The 14,055-nt window shown below is 39.4% G+C and overlaps 1 protein-coding gene across 2 annotated transcripts in view; it reads right to left on the reverse strand.

Annotated features, from left to right (window-relative positions):
• sema3b (sema domain, immunoglobulin domain (Ig), short basic domain, secreted, (semaphorin) 3B) overlaps positions 1–14,055 on the reverse strand; it is an 84,328-nt gene that overhangs the window by 19,995 nt on the left and 50,278 nt on the right. The window contains exons 1-3 of one of the 2 annotated variants that reach the window (XM_042004449.1): positions 10,258–10,858; positions 3,275–3,807; positions 805–962 (exon numbers count right to left, since the gene is read on the reverse strand). In XM_042004449.1, coding sequence (XP_041860383.1) covers positions 805–962; positions 3,275–3,467 — 351 coding nt within the window. In that variant the 5' untranslated portion in view covers positions 3,468–3,807; positions 10,258–10,858. Of the gene's footprint in view, positions 1–804; positions 963–3,274; positions 3,808–10,257; positions 10,859–14,055 lie in introns of those variants that run through there. The other variant, XM_042004448.1, reaches the window with a different exon arrangement.

The following is a 14,055-nucleotide window of genomic DNA, read 5'->3' on the forward strand; positions in this document are numbered from 1 at the left end:
GTTCTGTGATTTTCTACCTTTTCTATCAGTCCCACATTTCTCTTTCTTATCCCCCGAGATCACACATTTGAGTAGTTTCATATGTGCAAGAGGCACAATTGTAAAACATGTCCACACTTCTGAATATTTATCTTTCTTCCCTTCATTTAAGTCCACATGAATACAAACTTATGGACCACTTATGCCCTGGATTTGATAAGGGAAGTAATAAATGATTCTTAGAAATCAAACAATATGGCACCAGTTGTAAATAAGGCCCATTTCCATCCTTTTATCTATTGCCAGTATAACCTTTTAATCTACTTTGCGACACAAAACAAAGTAATAAAAGCAACCTCATGATATAAAAACACTTTTTTAAACCGAATTTGTCCTGGCATTGTTAGATTGCACTAATGCTTTATGCTGACTGCAACTATTGACAGAAATCAATGTTCTTTTTAGCCACAATCGTGTTGAAGAGTTGTACATGCACAACGTCCACTTGATCCCAAAAATTCTCAAATGAGGTTAAGTTGCTAATTCTTGTTTTTCAGCTCATAACACTCGTAATACCAGAGCTAACCAAGTGAAATAACCACAGATCATTTTCTTAATTAAACACAGCAGTGCTGCTCAGGCACAACCCTTGACCACATCAAACAGTGTATTAAAAACGAAATAAATCTATATTTATTTAGAATTTCAAACACAATATTCTATTAAAACAGACTGCTTAGTTAGTTTAAATGTCAGCCTTAGGAAATAAGTATGGCTTAAGAAGGTTCTCCCATTCCTACATATTTTACAGATATACAAGTTTACCTTCTGTTCTTGTTTGGCGATGTTATCTAAAGAGAGTGACAGCAGGAAGTTTTTGGCTCCCACAAAGAGTCGGCCCCTCTCTTCATCCAGCAGCAGGGCGCTGAAGCAGCAGGAACGCTCCAGCTCAAACCGCCGAACTCCATGGAACTGCTGCAGCTCTGAACAGTAGAAAGATTTTTGTCAACTGTGATAACATCCAGTGATTTCACAGACACTGATAATGCATATGTGATTTTACTGTTACAATAAACAGAAGATTGTCACGTGCAACAGAAAACTTAGTCAAGCTGCAAGTTTATACATATTATCATAGACATGATCCACATGCTTATTCTTTTCTTGAATCAAGTAATGAAAAACAATGACTCAAGAAAGCTGGTTGGCTACAGGGCTGCAACAAGTCATAGGTTTGTTGATGAGGACTACAACATCATTTTAGTATATTTGAATAACATTTCAAAGCTGTGTCCTAAGCCCAGGGATTTGTGAAAAGGTAGGACAAAATGGGTTCAATGGAAAAAGTGAGCACCGTTGCTGTTTCCAAACTAGCAAAACAAATTCTTGGGGGAAACAGTGCCCAGGCAATGGAGAAAAAAATATGGTTCTTGGCCTGAGAAACCTTAAAAAATAAAGGGACTTTATCCTCCTTTGCTGTCCCAGCTTAAACCAGGAAAAAAGTTTTATTTACTTGCACACTGAAAGGCTTTATTAGTCTGTTATTGTTCTAACTCTGACGCCACCTAATAGCTGCCTACATGACATCAGGGACCTCATTACTCTGTCCCACCATGCTGTGGTTAAAACAACCTTGGTCCAGGCATTTTTGTTTGGTTTTCTGTTATTTTAAAAATACAAAAGTGAAAGACATAAATACATATCTCTTCATGTAATAACCATGTCCAAATCAAATTAGCTAATTATTAGTTTAAATTGAGTTGTTGGGGAAAGAAAATATTGTAAATTAGTCAATATCCAGTACTCCTCCAGTAATTCCCAGTGGAGGAATAGCAAATTGCATTGAGTAACTGAAGAACCCAAAATAAGTGCAACAAACTTCCTTAAGCGAAAGGTTTTAAGGGTTAGAGTTTATATGTTAATAATCAAATATTAAGGGACTTTTTTTATAATAATCTAATGCTTAAATATAGATACACAAAAGCAAAATAGTAAATTAATAAAAATAGGTTCTTCAATAAGAAATTCAATAAAAATCGACTTGTGAAGAAAGTGATTAATGCATTTTATTAACTGACACTGATGTATCTGGCATTGGCAGGTTAGCATACAATTCTCATGGTCTTCGGATGTGTTTTTATATGTTTCAACTCTGTTTTGCCCCCTTACATCCCCACTAGCCTTGCAGCTGTAGCGCTAGAGGGGATGTAAGGGAGCAGTGCGTTTTTTTTTGTTTTGTTTTTTTTTGTCCTAATTAGGGAGCTCACCCGTTTTGCTGCCTTTTCCATTTTTGTTACAGCTAAACTTTTAACTAGTGTGGGTGCTTTTTCATGTTGCAGCCCAACAAGCAGGGTTGCAACAAAGACTGACATCAACATGAGGTTAACAAGCCACTTTTGGAAGCTAATGTGCTAATGTGTGAAATTTGCAAATAGCATACAATATGCATCAGCTGGATAATTTGCTATGTTTATGCTTTGCAAATTTAAATTTTAACATATTATTATGCTAAACTTAGCTAAATCAACAACTAGACCAACAAAGTTACAGACTTGGTTAAATTAGCTGCTGCTTAGGTGGCTGAAAATAGTCCCTCTGAGATATGAATTACTGCATCACAGCTATTTTAATGACTGCTTACTCACATCCCACTTGGGCCTACTACTGAGGTTATAACAAAAGAAATTGTATAATTAAAATCACACAGCTGCTGCTAACTCTGCTCAGCTTACTTACTTGCCTTATGAAATAAGGAGCCATTTTAGTGATGAAAGGGATGTTGCTTCGTCCTTCATGTGTCCAATAAAACCTATATTCTGCTATCCTGTAGGCTACATGTTGGCCTGTGTTGAAATGAGATACAGCACATATTTCTACTGGGCAGCCTTCAGAGAAGCCTGTCGTCCTTGGTGAGTAAGTTCAGGCTTTAATTGCCAGCTTTCTGAGATAGAACATCCCTAGTTTAAATGGTTGTGTTGGGTATTCTGTTGCCAGGCTTATGTTGTTCTGACATACAAAACTTGACATGAAACACAAAACTCTGCTACTGTGTGTTTAACTGTGTACGCAGTTTTGTGCGTGTCTGTGGTCGTGAATCACAGTAACCACAAATTACGGCTGGCCACTGTTCAGGAGTGTTTACCCTGAAAGGATATGGCTGCGGTGTTTTACATTAAAAAGATAAATGTGTGTGTGTATTTATGTGATATTTTATTGCTATCAGCTACAATGAAGGTTGCAAATGTGCATGATCATCTGACTTTTAGGCATAAAATACTGCAGTTTTTCTCCTTACCTTTGTATGAAAGCTTCATGCGTGGTGACGAGGACGATGAGGAGGAGGAGGAGGAAGACGAAGAGGAAGATGAAGATGAAGAGGACGTGCGAGCCATAGTGTTAGAGGAGGCATGGGCGGCAGCCAGCCCCAGCAGTAACAGAGAGCTGCAGGTGACCATCATGGCCACCATCATCATCACCATGGTCATCATCTTGGTGCCCTTAAATGAACTCCTTTCTTTCAAAAAACTGGGACTGTGAGGTTTTTGTTGGCTTTAAATGCCCAATATTGGTGGTGAAGTGTGATTTATTTAAATGTTCTAATTTGGTCCTCTTTGTTGCAGTTCACCGGCCTGTTATTGAAAAGAGATGGAGCTTGTTTCTTGTTTCTTCCAGCTTTCTTTTTCTGAACTTAATCAATGTAATCTTAAAATACTCCCCTTTTTACTTAAGAGTTGTCTTTATCTGTCTACAGCTCTTCTTGTAAAAGATGATGCAGTTCACTTCTCACATCCAAAATAGGAGATGAGCATCACACATGAACACAAAGGCCTAAAAAAGAAACAAAGAGGGAGAGGATTTAGAGATATGCACTTTTTTGTGCCAGGGATGCCCTCATGCACACCCACACACACACAGTCACACACACACACACACACACACACACAGAGAGAGAGAGAGAGAGCGAGAAACAAACACTCTGAGGTATATTTAGCCAGAGTCAGATTGATGCCCCTGCCAGGCTGTGTTGATGCCAGTCTCCATTATGGCAGCAACACTATAATCTCTTAACATTACAGGGAGACTCAGGGAAAGAATCCAAAATACACACATATGCACACGCTGACCATAAAGATGAAGACAGCATGTGTGAGATAGAGATATGCTGAGTCCATTGCCAAGCTGAGCACAACCTCTTGTTGTCTCTGGCACTGCCAAGCCCCTCACTCCCATTCACTGTCTTCAGAAAACCTTCCTAATAACTTAATGCCTAGGTGGTGTGCATACCTCAATTTACACTTAAAGCAAGAACAAGGTCACTGGTTTGTAAACTGAATGTTGTGCTGTGAAAATCATGCACAGGATACACACACAGACACACACACCTCTCTTTCAATACTTTGGACTCTGCGGTCAGGCAGAACAATAAAGCCTTTCACTAGAAAGAATCAGCTTTATTATATTGCACCTCACAGTTGGCACTTAGTAACAGACAGTCAGCTTTTTTTTTTTTCATTCTTACTCCTACAGCCCCTCCTAACAATTACCTCTATCACTGCCCGTCATCTGCTACTTTCTACAAAAAACCCTCCTGTGTCTTGGCCTTGAAATCAGCACATTAATAATCCTCTGCTCTACACAGGGAGGTATTTCTGTCAACGACTGAGGTAATATCAGACTTAAAATAACAGTATCTTTTTTTATACAGCATCTTATAATTAAAAATAAAGAAAAGAAAACGCTTTGAATGCTTTAGAAGACCCACATGTAGCAATAGTAGCTGATTCTCCAATGATCCCTTCAACCAGTGTAAAACATGACTTGATTTCCAAAAAGCATTTGTTAAAGATTAGATATTTCTTTAATAATTTACCCAAGATAATGTATTTTCATCTTTTATGATTTCCTAATTGCCAGTGAATCGCTCCCTGTATCTCTGGCTGCAACGCAAACACAAAGCATGATTCATCCACTCATGTTTATAAGCTAGTGAGGTGTTCCTCTCATTAAATTTAAAATTCTTTTGTAATGCTCTAAGCCCCAAAGTTGCAAAATTGTGACATGTACCAGGCTGTGTCTCCAGAAAGAGAGCCTTAATGTGTTACCACCTCCCACCGCTAGAGGGCAAACACATGAAACGGCCATCAACAATCTGCTTGTCAACGATCAGCCGCTGCCTTAAGAATTTAAAAATGCTTTAACTAGGCTAGTTTACCTCATTTAGCTTACTGACCCCATGACTGCAGATTGTTGGGACAATGTTTGGAGAGTCAGAGTGTTTATAAAGTTTTGAAAAATGACGTTTCTAGGTCTAATAATGACTGTAAATGAATCATGGAAATATTAAGCTCATTAAGGTGTTGGACCTTGATAGAAATTATCTGAAAACTCAAATTTTTTGGGATATAAAATGATAATTTTGCTTAAATATGGTGAAAGAAATATCATATGTGTATTTAGAAAATCAGTTAATTATCTTCTCATTCATTCTATAGAGAAATAAACTTTGACCAAACATTGGCTACTTCTGAAAAGACCTAACCTAGTAAAATCAACATCATCTTCCTCTCAGTCCTCTTGAAAATAAATTGGGGTTAAAGATAAATCCTACATGTTTTTTTTGTTTTTTTTTTTCTTCTGGTGCAGTTATCAAGATGTAAAAGATGACTTTAAAGCTCTCAAATTAATACCAAAAAACACAGAGGTGCAAGTCACACACATGCATACACACTAACACACATACACAGACCCTTCATAGTGGTTGGCATGGAGTCTTATGAATAATGGAGCTATTGAAGCTTGCAGACAGGAGAGCTCTCATAAGCTCATGGCTGCCAGGCCACAACACAACAGGACAGCACTGAATGTGAACATAAACTCCTTCATACCCTGCAGTATGTAAACACAGAAGAGTGGACAAAAGTGTACATGCAAGCACTGGCCAGAACACGACCTCCCATCTCCTGTTTCAGAATCTAAAAAGGCCTGGGGTACTTTTATAGGCATGACCTGTCAGGTTTGAGGCACAAAAACCCCCAGCAAATTCACCACCATCAACGAAGTGGCGACATGGGCAACAAACTGTGTGTTTGTGTGTGAAACAGAGAGAAAAAGCTGTGTCTGTGTGTGGTCACTGTTCTGCACTGATTTGCAAAGATGCTGCAGTGTTTCAAGGGGAAGGACGTCAGCACTCTCGTCAGCTGCAGCTTTGTGACACACAAACAGAAACATATTCACACACGAGCTTGCACAATTCACGTCACAGTTTCTGGGAGCGACAGGGGCATCAGCGAGGCCCTCACACTCCTGTCGGCTGCTATAAAACGAACGACTGGTCCCATTGTCCCTCTGAGGCTTCTTGAGCTGTCTCTCTGTGGGTGTGTGTTGTAATGTCTGAGCATCTCTTCCACATCTACCATCATGAGTTGAAGGGACCATTATTGTTCCTTGCACATCCTCATCTAATTGCAGAGCCCTGAGCGGAGACACACACTTGAACACAGAGCAGGGTCCTTATATTTTTTTATCTACAAACTCCTCCCTGTTGGCACTTAGACTGTAAACACACATTCATGCTCAAAAGTACACAACTTCTTGCATTTTTCATAATGCATCTTAATAAAAAATAAAATAAATAAATAAATAAAAAAAAGCTAAGGGGCCTGCTGACACTTGCATTCAGTTCAGCTTCAATAGACATGGAGCAGCAGCGCGCCAAGAGGGAATGGATTAAAAATAAAGACAGAGGCAGAGATATGTGGGGGGACATGGGGCCAAGCTGTCCTGTCAAAAAGCAGCCTAAATAGAGACAGGCAGACAAAGCAGCCTGCCTCCAGGGTGAGACGGGCCCTAGCAGACTGAGGTTAGAGTGCAATAGTACTGCTTGGAGTAATAAATGAATGGATATCAGCAGTTTGACCTGCAGTAACTTCCACATTCACAGGTCAGGCTAGTAATGAAGAATAGGAGTGAGAGACACTGATGGTAACTAGGAAGCAAGTGAAAATTTAAGGAGGACCCCATGACAGACAGAGGCACGACTGAGGACAAAGGGTTAAGGGGAAAGAGAAGGTTCAAGGTAATTAATGGGAACTAACAAGGAGAAGGAGAAGAGAAATTTTATGAGGTTGGTAATGTGCAACAGCATGAATACATAAATAAGTGAATGTAAATGAAAAGTGGAAAAGTTAATTTAACAAAGCCGTATGAGAATATGCATAAAGGATATAGAACATGAGAATTATTGGAAATATGGTAAGAGGTAGAGAACTGAAAAGGCAGATAAAACAAAAGGAACAAGTGAAAGCATAAGCAGAGGGACCCTCTGAAAGCACAAGATGTAGACATTTAAGCACTTAAACCCTGCAGCAAGCCTGCATGCATCCAGTCCCACGAAAAGAATGGCAATTCAGTGCAAAGGCGGTAGGGATGGAGAAGAAAACGAGTGAGGCGAGAGGTGATAGAGAGAAAGGAGCCAATTGTTTTGCCCGCGGAGAGAAAAGAGTTTCCCTGGCTTGTGACCAACAAGTATAAGCCTCGCTACAACAGAGAAATGAAGGGCGGGAGGGATGGGTGGAAGAGGAGAAAGAATAAGATGAAGAGAGTGAGGCGGAGGGAGGCTCTGAGCCTTACAGAGCAAAATGACTGGAACAGCAGGTAAGTAGTGGCTTTTGCTCTGGTTTGATTGGCGGGAGGTGGTGGGGGCAGGATGAGGGGGCAACAGGAGGGTGGGAGCTAATGCAAATATCTGGGAATTAAAGTGGCAAGTTTAAATAAGATTTCACATCTCCGTTGATCATATTTGTTATCACAACCAAGAAAGGGTTGAGAAAAAGTAAGAAGAGGAACGGAAAATAAAAATGAAGAGTGTGGGGAATTACCGAGATGGACCTAAAGCACGAGAAAGCAGAAGGAGTCTGAAAGAGAGGAATTACAACAGATAGCTTGCAACTGCTGCAAACTATAAATAGTGTAAAGTTTCCAGTTTTGGAACGATATAACTACACAACAATGTTAAACAATTACTGAACTTACTGAACAGTTGAATTACAAGCACAAGTTTCGTGTCACCCACTGTTTTCTTTCCTTAACTTATTTACAAAAGCCCATATTAAGCTCACAAGTTCATGTTGGGATGTCATTTTGGGTAGTATAATAAAGTTTATAATATTTTATATTTGCAAAACAGAATAAAAAGTTGAACACGTTGAACTACAAAGACAGTGCTTTTGGCAGATCAAGAATGGTATCTTCCTAGGGAAAGAGTAAGTCCCACTGGTGCAGATTTTAGTCCCTTGGCAGTTGTATCACATTCACAAAAGAATCTAAGGTTACAAAAGTTTTCTTTGCTTTTTTAATTATTAAAGAAAATTCAATAAAAGTGCTTCAAATTAAAGGCATATCAAGAAGCAAAAGACTAGTGTGTGTCCCATCTGCTGAAATGAATTTGATTTAAGGTTTTAATGCTGCGTTCGCACTGGCGTGTTGGGTTTAAAGTCTTAAATAACAGATAGGTTACTGTTAAAGACAGGGTTAGGTTTTGCATGTAACTGTGATACTTAAAGTCAAAGAAAGTATCCAGAAACTAAATTATGTGTCTTCACATGCACTGTAGTACAAGTGTAGCAGGCATGGAAAAAGTTGGACATGACCTTGCTACATTCCCATCTCATCTCCACGCTATTTGAAGCTCTGGTGCGTTTTGATTCAGCTCAGGTATTTAGCACAGGAGGCTTTAAAAGCAGGTGAAGCAGGGGAGCGTGGCTGCACGTCAGCATGCTGATGACTTTGTCAAACAATCTCTAGGAAAAAGCAACAAGCATGTAAAAAGTGTGAATTTCGAACCGCTGTGACATTCTCTATTTGAAGAAATATGATGTTTTGCTTTGAGGTTTAGCGAGTGAGCAGAGCTGATAAGAACAGACCACCAATGGTGAAAAAATCAAAGCAGTTTAGGGATATTTAGTATTAGAATTCTGATGTAAATGACCCACAGATCTTATTTGAAAATAACAGATTTTAAAGAGGAGTTGGGGTGAGAGTAAAAGCTGGGCTGAAGCAGGTACATTGATTTACAAAAGGCACACAAAAGTGCAAAGCTCAGTCATATGAGTGTTCTGTCGAGAATTTCAAAGCAGGCTCTGTATCCAAAGCTTAGAAGTACAGTCTTGTTCTTTTAGAGGAGACTTGGGGGCAACACTTGGTACAGAGTGCATTAAAGTTTCACTCACAACATGCAAAGTAAAGCAGCATAAGGCCACTGTGAAAGCCTGTCTTTATAGGATTTAAGCTGAAACAAAGTGAAACAGAAAAAGCAAGACAATTGGAAGCAGAGACCCCGGTTGATCTGAAAGAGACCCCGTGAATGAAGGAGCCGGGGAGGCTGCAGCGTTCTGCTGGCTTCTGGTCCTGAGCCATCTGGCCCAGCATCATGAGGGGAAAGTTTCCCACCCTGCAAACTTGCGGCTAGCATTTGTTCATTTTGGATGAATTATTCCTAGTATCTAAAGTTTAAATGGGGAAAAGAGAAACTGACACAGGAGTAGATGGAAACTGCTCAGCTGCTGCGTCTGCCACACGGGTTCTGTTTCTTTTCAACTTTAAAGTGATACAAGTTTTAACTCTTTATGAAACTTATTCTCTTTTTATTGTTTTGCTTTCAAACATGATTAGGCTGGTTTTATTTTGGATAAATTGATGTAGTATGAGAGATAAATTTATTAAAATCCTGCTGGAATAGTCATACAGCTTACATCTCTTACTCAGAACAATAAAGTCAGAAAATAGAGACAACGAAGGAGCCACAATGGTAAGAGCAGCCTGCTGGTCACTGGTAGCAGGCCATTTGGCTCTGTTAAAACCAGAAGCAGCAGTAAGTCAGGACCTTACAGAGCTGCCTCTAGACTCCTGACTGGATGGGCTCCAAAGTGCTCTCAGAAGAAAGACAACTCACTCCCCTTCATAAAATAACAGAGCCAAATATTACGCCAGTTCTCTGAATAAAACCCCCAGAGGTCATCAGCATGACTTGTGAAAAAATATACTTTGGTTTATAATGACTAAGGAGGAATAACAGAGTTTCTCAAGTTCAAGTTACAAGCAGGGCAGGACAAGTAAAAATTGAACTAAATGGCTCGGCAGCAGTCATTATTGTTCCTTCTTTCCTTTGCATTATCTATAGTCATATTGTATTACACAATAATAATATAAAATCATTCATGAAAACACTTGAGGGATGTGAGAAGTGATCCAAATGCCTCAGAGAGGACCATTTAAACTCACCTTCTTGTTTGTTTCCAAGGGAACCGAAAGTCACCAGAGCTCAGAACATGCCAGGTTGGGATCAGCATCCACCTGAGCCCAACTTGCCTCTAACAGTTCGGGCAGTTTCCATTGTTACAACAGCAAATGTGCCCAAATGAGAAAACTTTTAACTATATGCACACCTACACACACTCACTGAGTCCTCGTTATATGCTTCACAAACACCCATTCTCTGGGTTTAAACTGTCTGGATTCTGTGAATAAAATAAAAATGTAATTAATTTTGTAATCAGGTAAGGATATTTCTTAAGGCATATAGAAATTGCTTTAAGAATCTAAAAAATAAAGTAGAAGTAATTCCAGTGATGGGAATGGTGCCTGGAGGGCAAAAAGAGCAGCAGCAGAGTTCCAGTTTGGCGAAAAAAAGTCCAATAAGCAGCTGCCGTGTAAGTTAAAAAGCAGCACAGTGAGATCCGAGTATTCCCGTCTGCAGTCAGCTCCACTGATGAACGGCTGCACTTCAGCTCCACTTAGAAAAACACACAGCACTGCACATACACAGAAAACTCTTCTTAACACACACACGCCAGGAGTTTAAACACACACACAGGAGTTTTCACAGGAGCTGAGCAGAGCAGAAATGCTTAGAGGGAGAGCAGGCTGAAAGAATGGACTTAATTCAAGAGGGTAGAAAAAGGCAGGGAGAGAGGGAAGGAAGGAGGGGTTGAAAAGGTGGGAGGTGAAAGGAGGGGCATGGAAAGGGTTAGAGACGTGCAGTGTGTTGTTATTTGTATCTGTATAAATACTACTGAAGATTTGTGTTGGTACCTGGGTTAAACTGTTCCTTCTTTGCTGTCTATCACTGTGACCAACAGCTTTAATGTAGTTCTTTTCAAAGCATTAAACCTGATCTGACAAGAGGAGACTCCTTCCATGATACACACTAGTGAGTCAGACTGCAGCCTATGTTAAAAAGCTACATTCACCATGCAGCTTTATCGCAATTAGACCAGCATTGGAAAATCTTTCAGAAATCCTAAAAATAACAGTTCTCCCAACACATCCTCATTAGTTTCCATGTGGTTTTCCATTGTTTAAGACTTTACTGCTATTCCTTAAATCATGTCATTTCATACTGGCCTCTGCAATGACTCATGAATCATGGCAAGAAACTAGGATCTTTTTAAGGAATTTAGCTAAAATCCACTTCATATTTGCATGAAAATTTGACTTGATGCAACACTGCAACTTTTGTTTTAATTAAATTGCCCTCTACATTAACCCCTTCTATCTGATTTTGTCTGACAAAAATTACAACCATGATTTGGCCAGAACCACCTCAGCATGATATTTAATAAAACAAGTTAGCTGCCACAAAGCTCTCATCACTTAAGGCTTGAAACTTGGCAGTGATACTGCAAGACGTGACTTAACACTTACTCTGACTGGCTTATGGCTAGCCTCAAAGGCTTTGTATATTGATGGATTTAGATAACAGAGTCATTTGGATAGAAATCACTATAAACATACAGATTTCCAGACACATAAGAATGACTTGTGTTGACACATCAGCTGATAAGCTACTATCTGATCTGTAAGAGGGTAATTGGCATACATTTGTAGCAAATGAGGGTTTACATCATCCTATGCACATATCAGAGTTGAGGCAAGGGTCAACCATTCAAGATGCTCAGCTTTCAAACAAACTTTTATTCCCATACCTGTATGACAGGTATGGGAATAAAAGTTTGTTAAAGAACATTTACAAGTGATACCAAGACATCAGATAATGCTTTTCCTGTTGTCAGGAAGAAGATAAATTCCTCAGCTTCAGATTTTAAGCAGAGAAAATGTTGAGCTGCTGCAGGTAAAATGTTATTATGAGAAAGAGCAAATTAAGCTGCCCTGGAAAGAAAGGTGCAATATTAAACTTTTGCAGGACATCAAATGTAGTTTTCAAAAACAAAGGTTTAGCTTTGTGCTTTTCCAAGCTAACAGGAAAATGCAGACCCATAAAACAGACTATCCTTTGAGGACTATGGCATGAACCACTATTTCACGCAGTGACTTTTTAATAACCAAACTGCAGTCAGCAACAAGATTTCAGTCACATGATGTGGGGCAGCACCTCTGCAGTACAATCATGGTCTTGGGGAAAATGTTACAATTACCACATTATTGTGCTGTCTGTTTTTTCTTTGGTCCTCATTCCAGTAGCAGGTGTTGTACTGCGCCTGGCAACCTCAAGTCACACATACATCATGAAACCTTCTCTCATAGGTCATGGGTCTCACATTAGGGGGTTCACAAAAAATAAAGGTGTGTTGTCTCCAAGTTTGCTGGTATTTTTCACACAATGCACACTTATCTTCAGCACTCTTAACACTTTCATGCACTTAGGCGTGTGCACAATTAAAGTTATATGTATGTCTCAGCCCAGTGCCTGCCCCCTGCTGACCTGTCTGTCATAAACCGGTCTGATGTCTCTACAGGCTGCAGAGTGAGCTCTGCGATGCTGACAAAAGCTTTTGTCTCAACCAAAGCCTCTGTGCTATTGAAACAGATGAGGGCTCAATGTCCTAATAGCCTTCTACTGAATCTTCATTTTATTGCAAGTCACTGAACCGAGATGATCTTTAGGTTGTGGCAGGTTGACCGTCAGACTAGTGTCTCCACAAAGTCTTCCCTGTGGTCATATTGTCTGTTTATTAATTAGTTTAAGTGTTCCAAAATTATTAGAATTATAATGAATGATACAATAGATGATACTAACCTTGAACATTAAATCACTTGTTACAGCAGATAAACTGGGCCAGCTGGGTCTTATTTTTTGATAGTGGGACTTTGTCCCATTTTGTCATACATGTTTTTAAATTATTTAAGTGATTCCAGCTATGCAAGTTTTTTTTTTTAAAAAAAAAAGCCCTTTTAGCTGTGGTGATGTCGTTAGCTTTTCTTGCAGATTTTTTATTTCATACTTGACTGTTTTGTAAAGGTATTCTAGAAAAAGTCCCAAAATACAGAAAATGTTGGACTTATCATCCTAGACATGATGAACCCTGTTGCTGACTTAATGAATAAGAAACATCTGCTAATTTAAAATAAACTATGCATATAAGCTCAGTGTACAGATTATTAAGTCAGTTGTCAATCTTTTTTAAAAAGAAAATAAATAAAAAAATAAAAAAAGTATATTGGCACAAAGACATCACATGTAACGGTAGTGTAGTGGCCAATTCTCATTCCAATCTTACAACATGCTACTTGGTCAGGAGTTTTTTCTGTCAGTTGTGAACACAGAGGGCACGCCCAAAGTGGCGCATTGGACACGCACGAGTCCCAAGCTGGTATTAGCCATGGGATGTGCCATCATGGTAGCATAGGAAACGTATATATGATAAAATTGTGTGGTGTTTCCTGCCACTGTATACTGTTTGCACCGCCGGCACATTACTTACTTCTGCAGAAGAAAATCTGGTATTCTGAGGTGGTTACCTATGCATCAGAAAGTGATACCAAAGGAACCTCCAAAACTGACACAAATGGCTTTTGACCAAGAAGCAGTATGACAAGAGCTGGAAATAGAAATGCAGTGGGTTTTCTGAAAAATGTAGAATGGTAACATATTTTCCTGGCGACTAGGTTGATATAACATAAAGCCCTGCACTTCTGATTATGTCAGTACTCCAGAAACACTACTGTTTTTCCACTGCACAGGTGTGCATATTTAGAAATTTAATAAGACATCTTTTACAGAAAAACAATCTACTCAGCTGCTGGTGTAACAGTACCCAATCTGTAGTTGTAGAAAGGCGA

The sequence above is a fragment of the Melanotaenia boesemani genome, chromosome 13 (genome assembly GCF_017639745.1).
Source record: "Melanotaenia boesemani isolate fMelBoe1 chromosome 13, fMelBoe1.pri, whole genome shotgun sequence".
Classification (NCBI taxonomy): Eukaryota; Metazoa; Chordata; class Actinopteri; order Atheriniformes; family Melanotaeniidae; genus Melanotaenia; species Melanotaenia boesemani.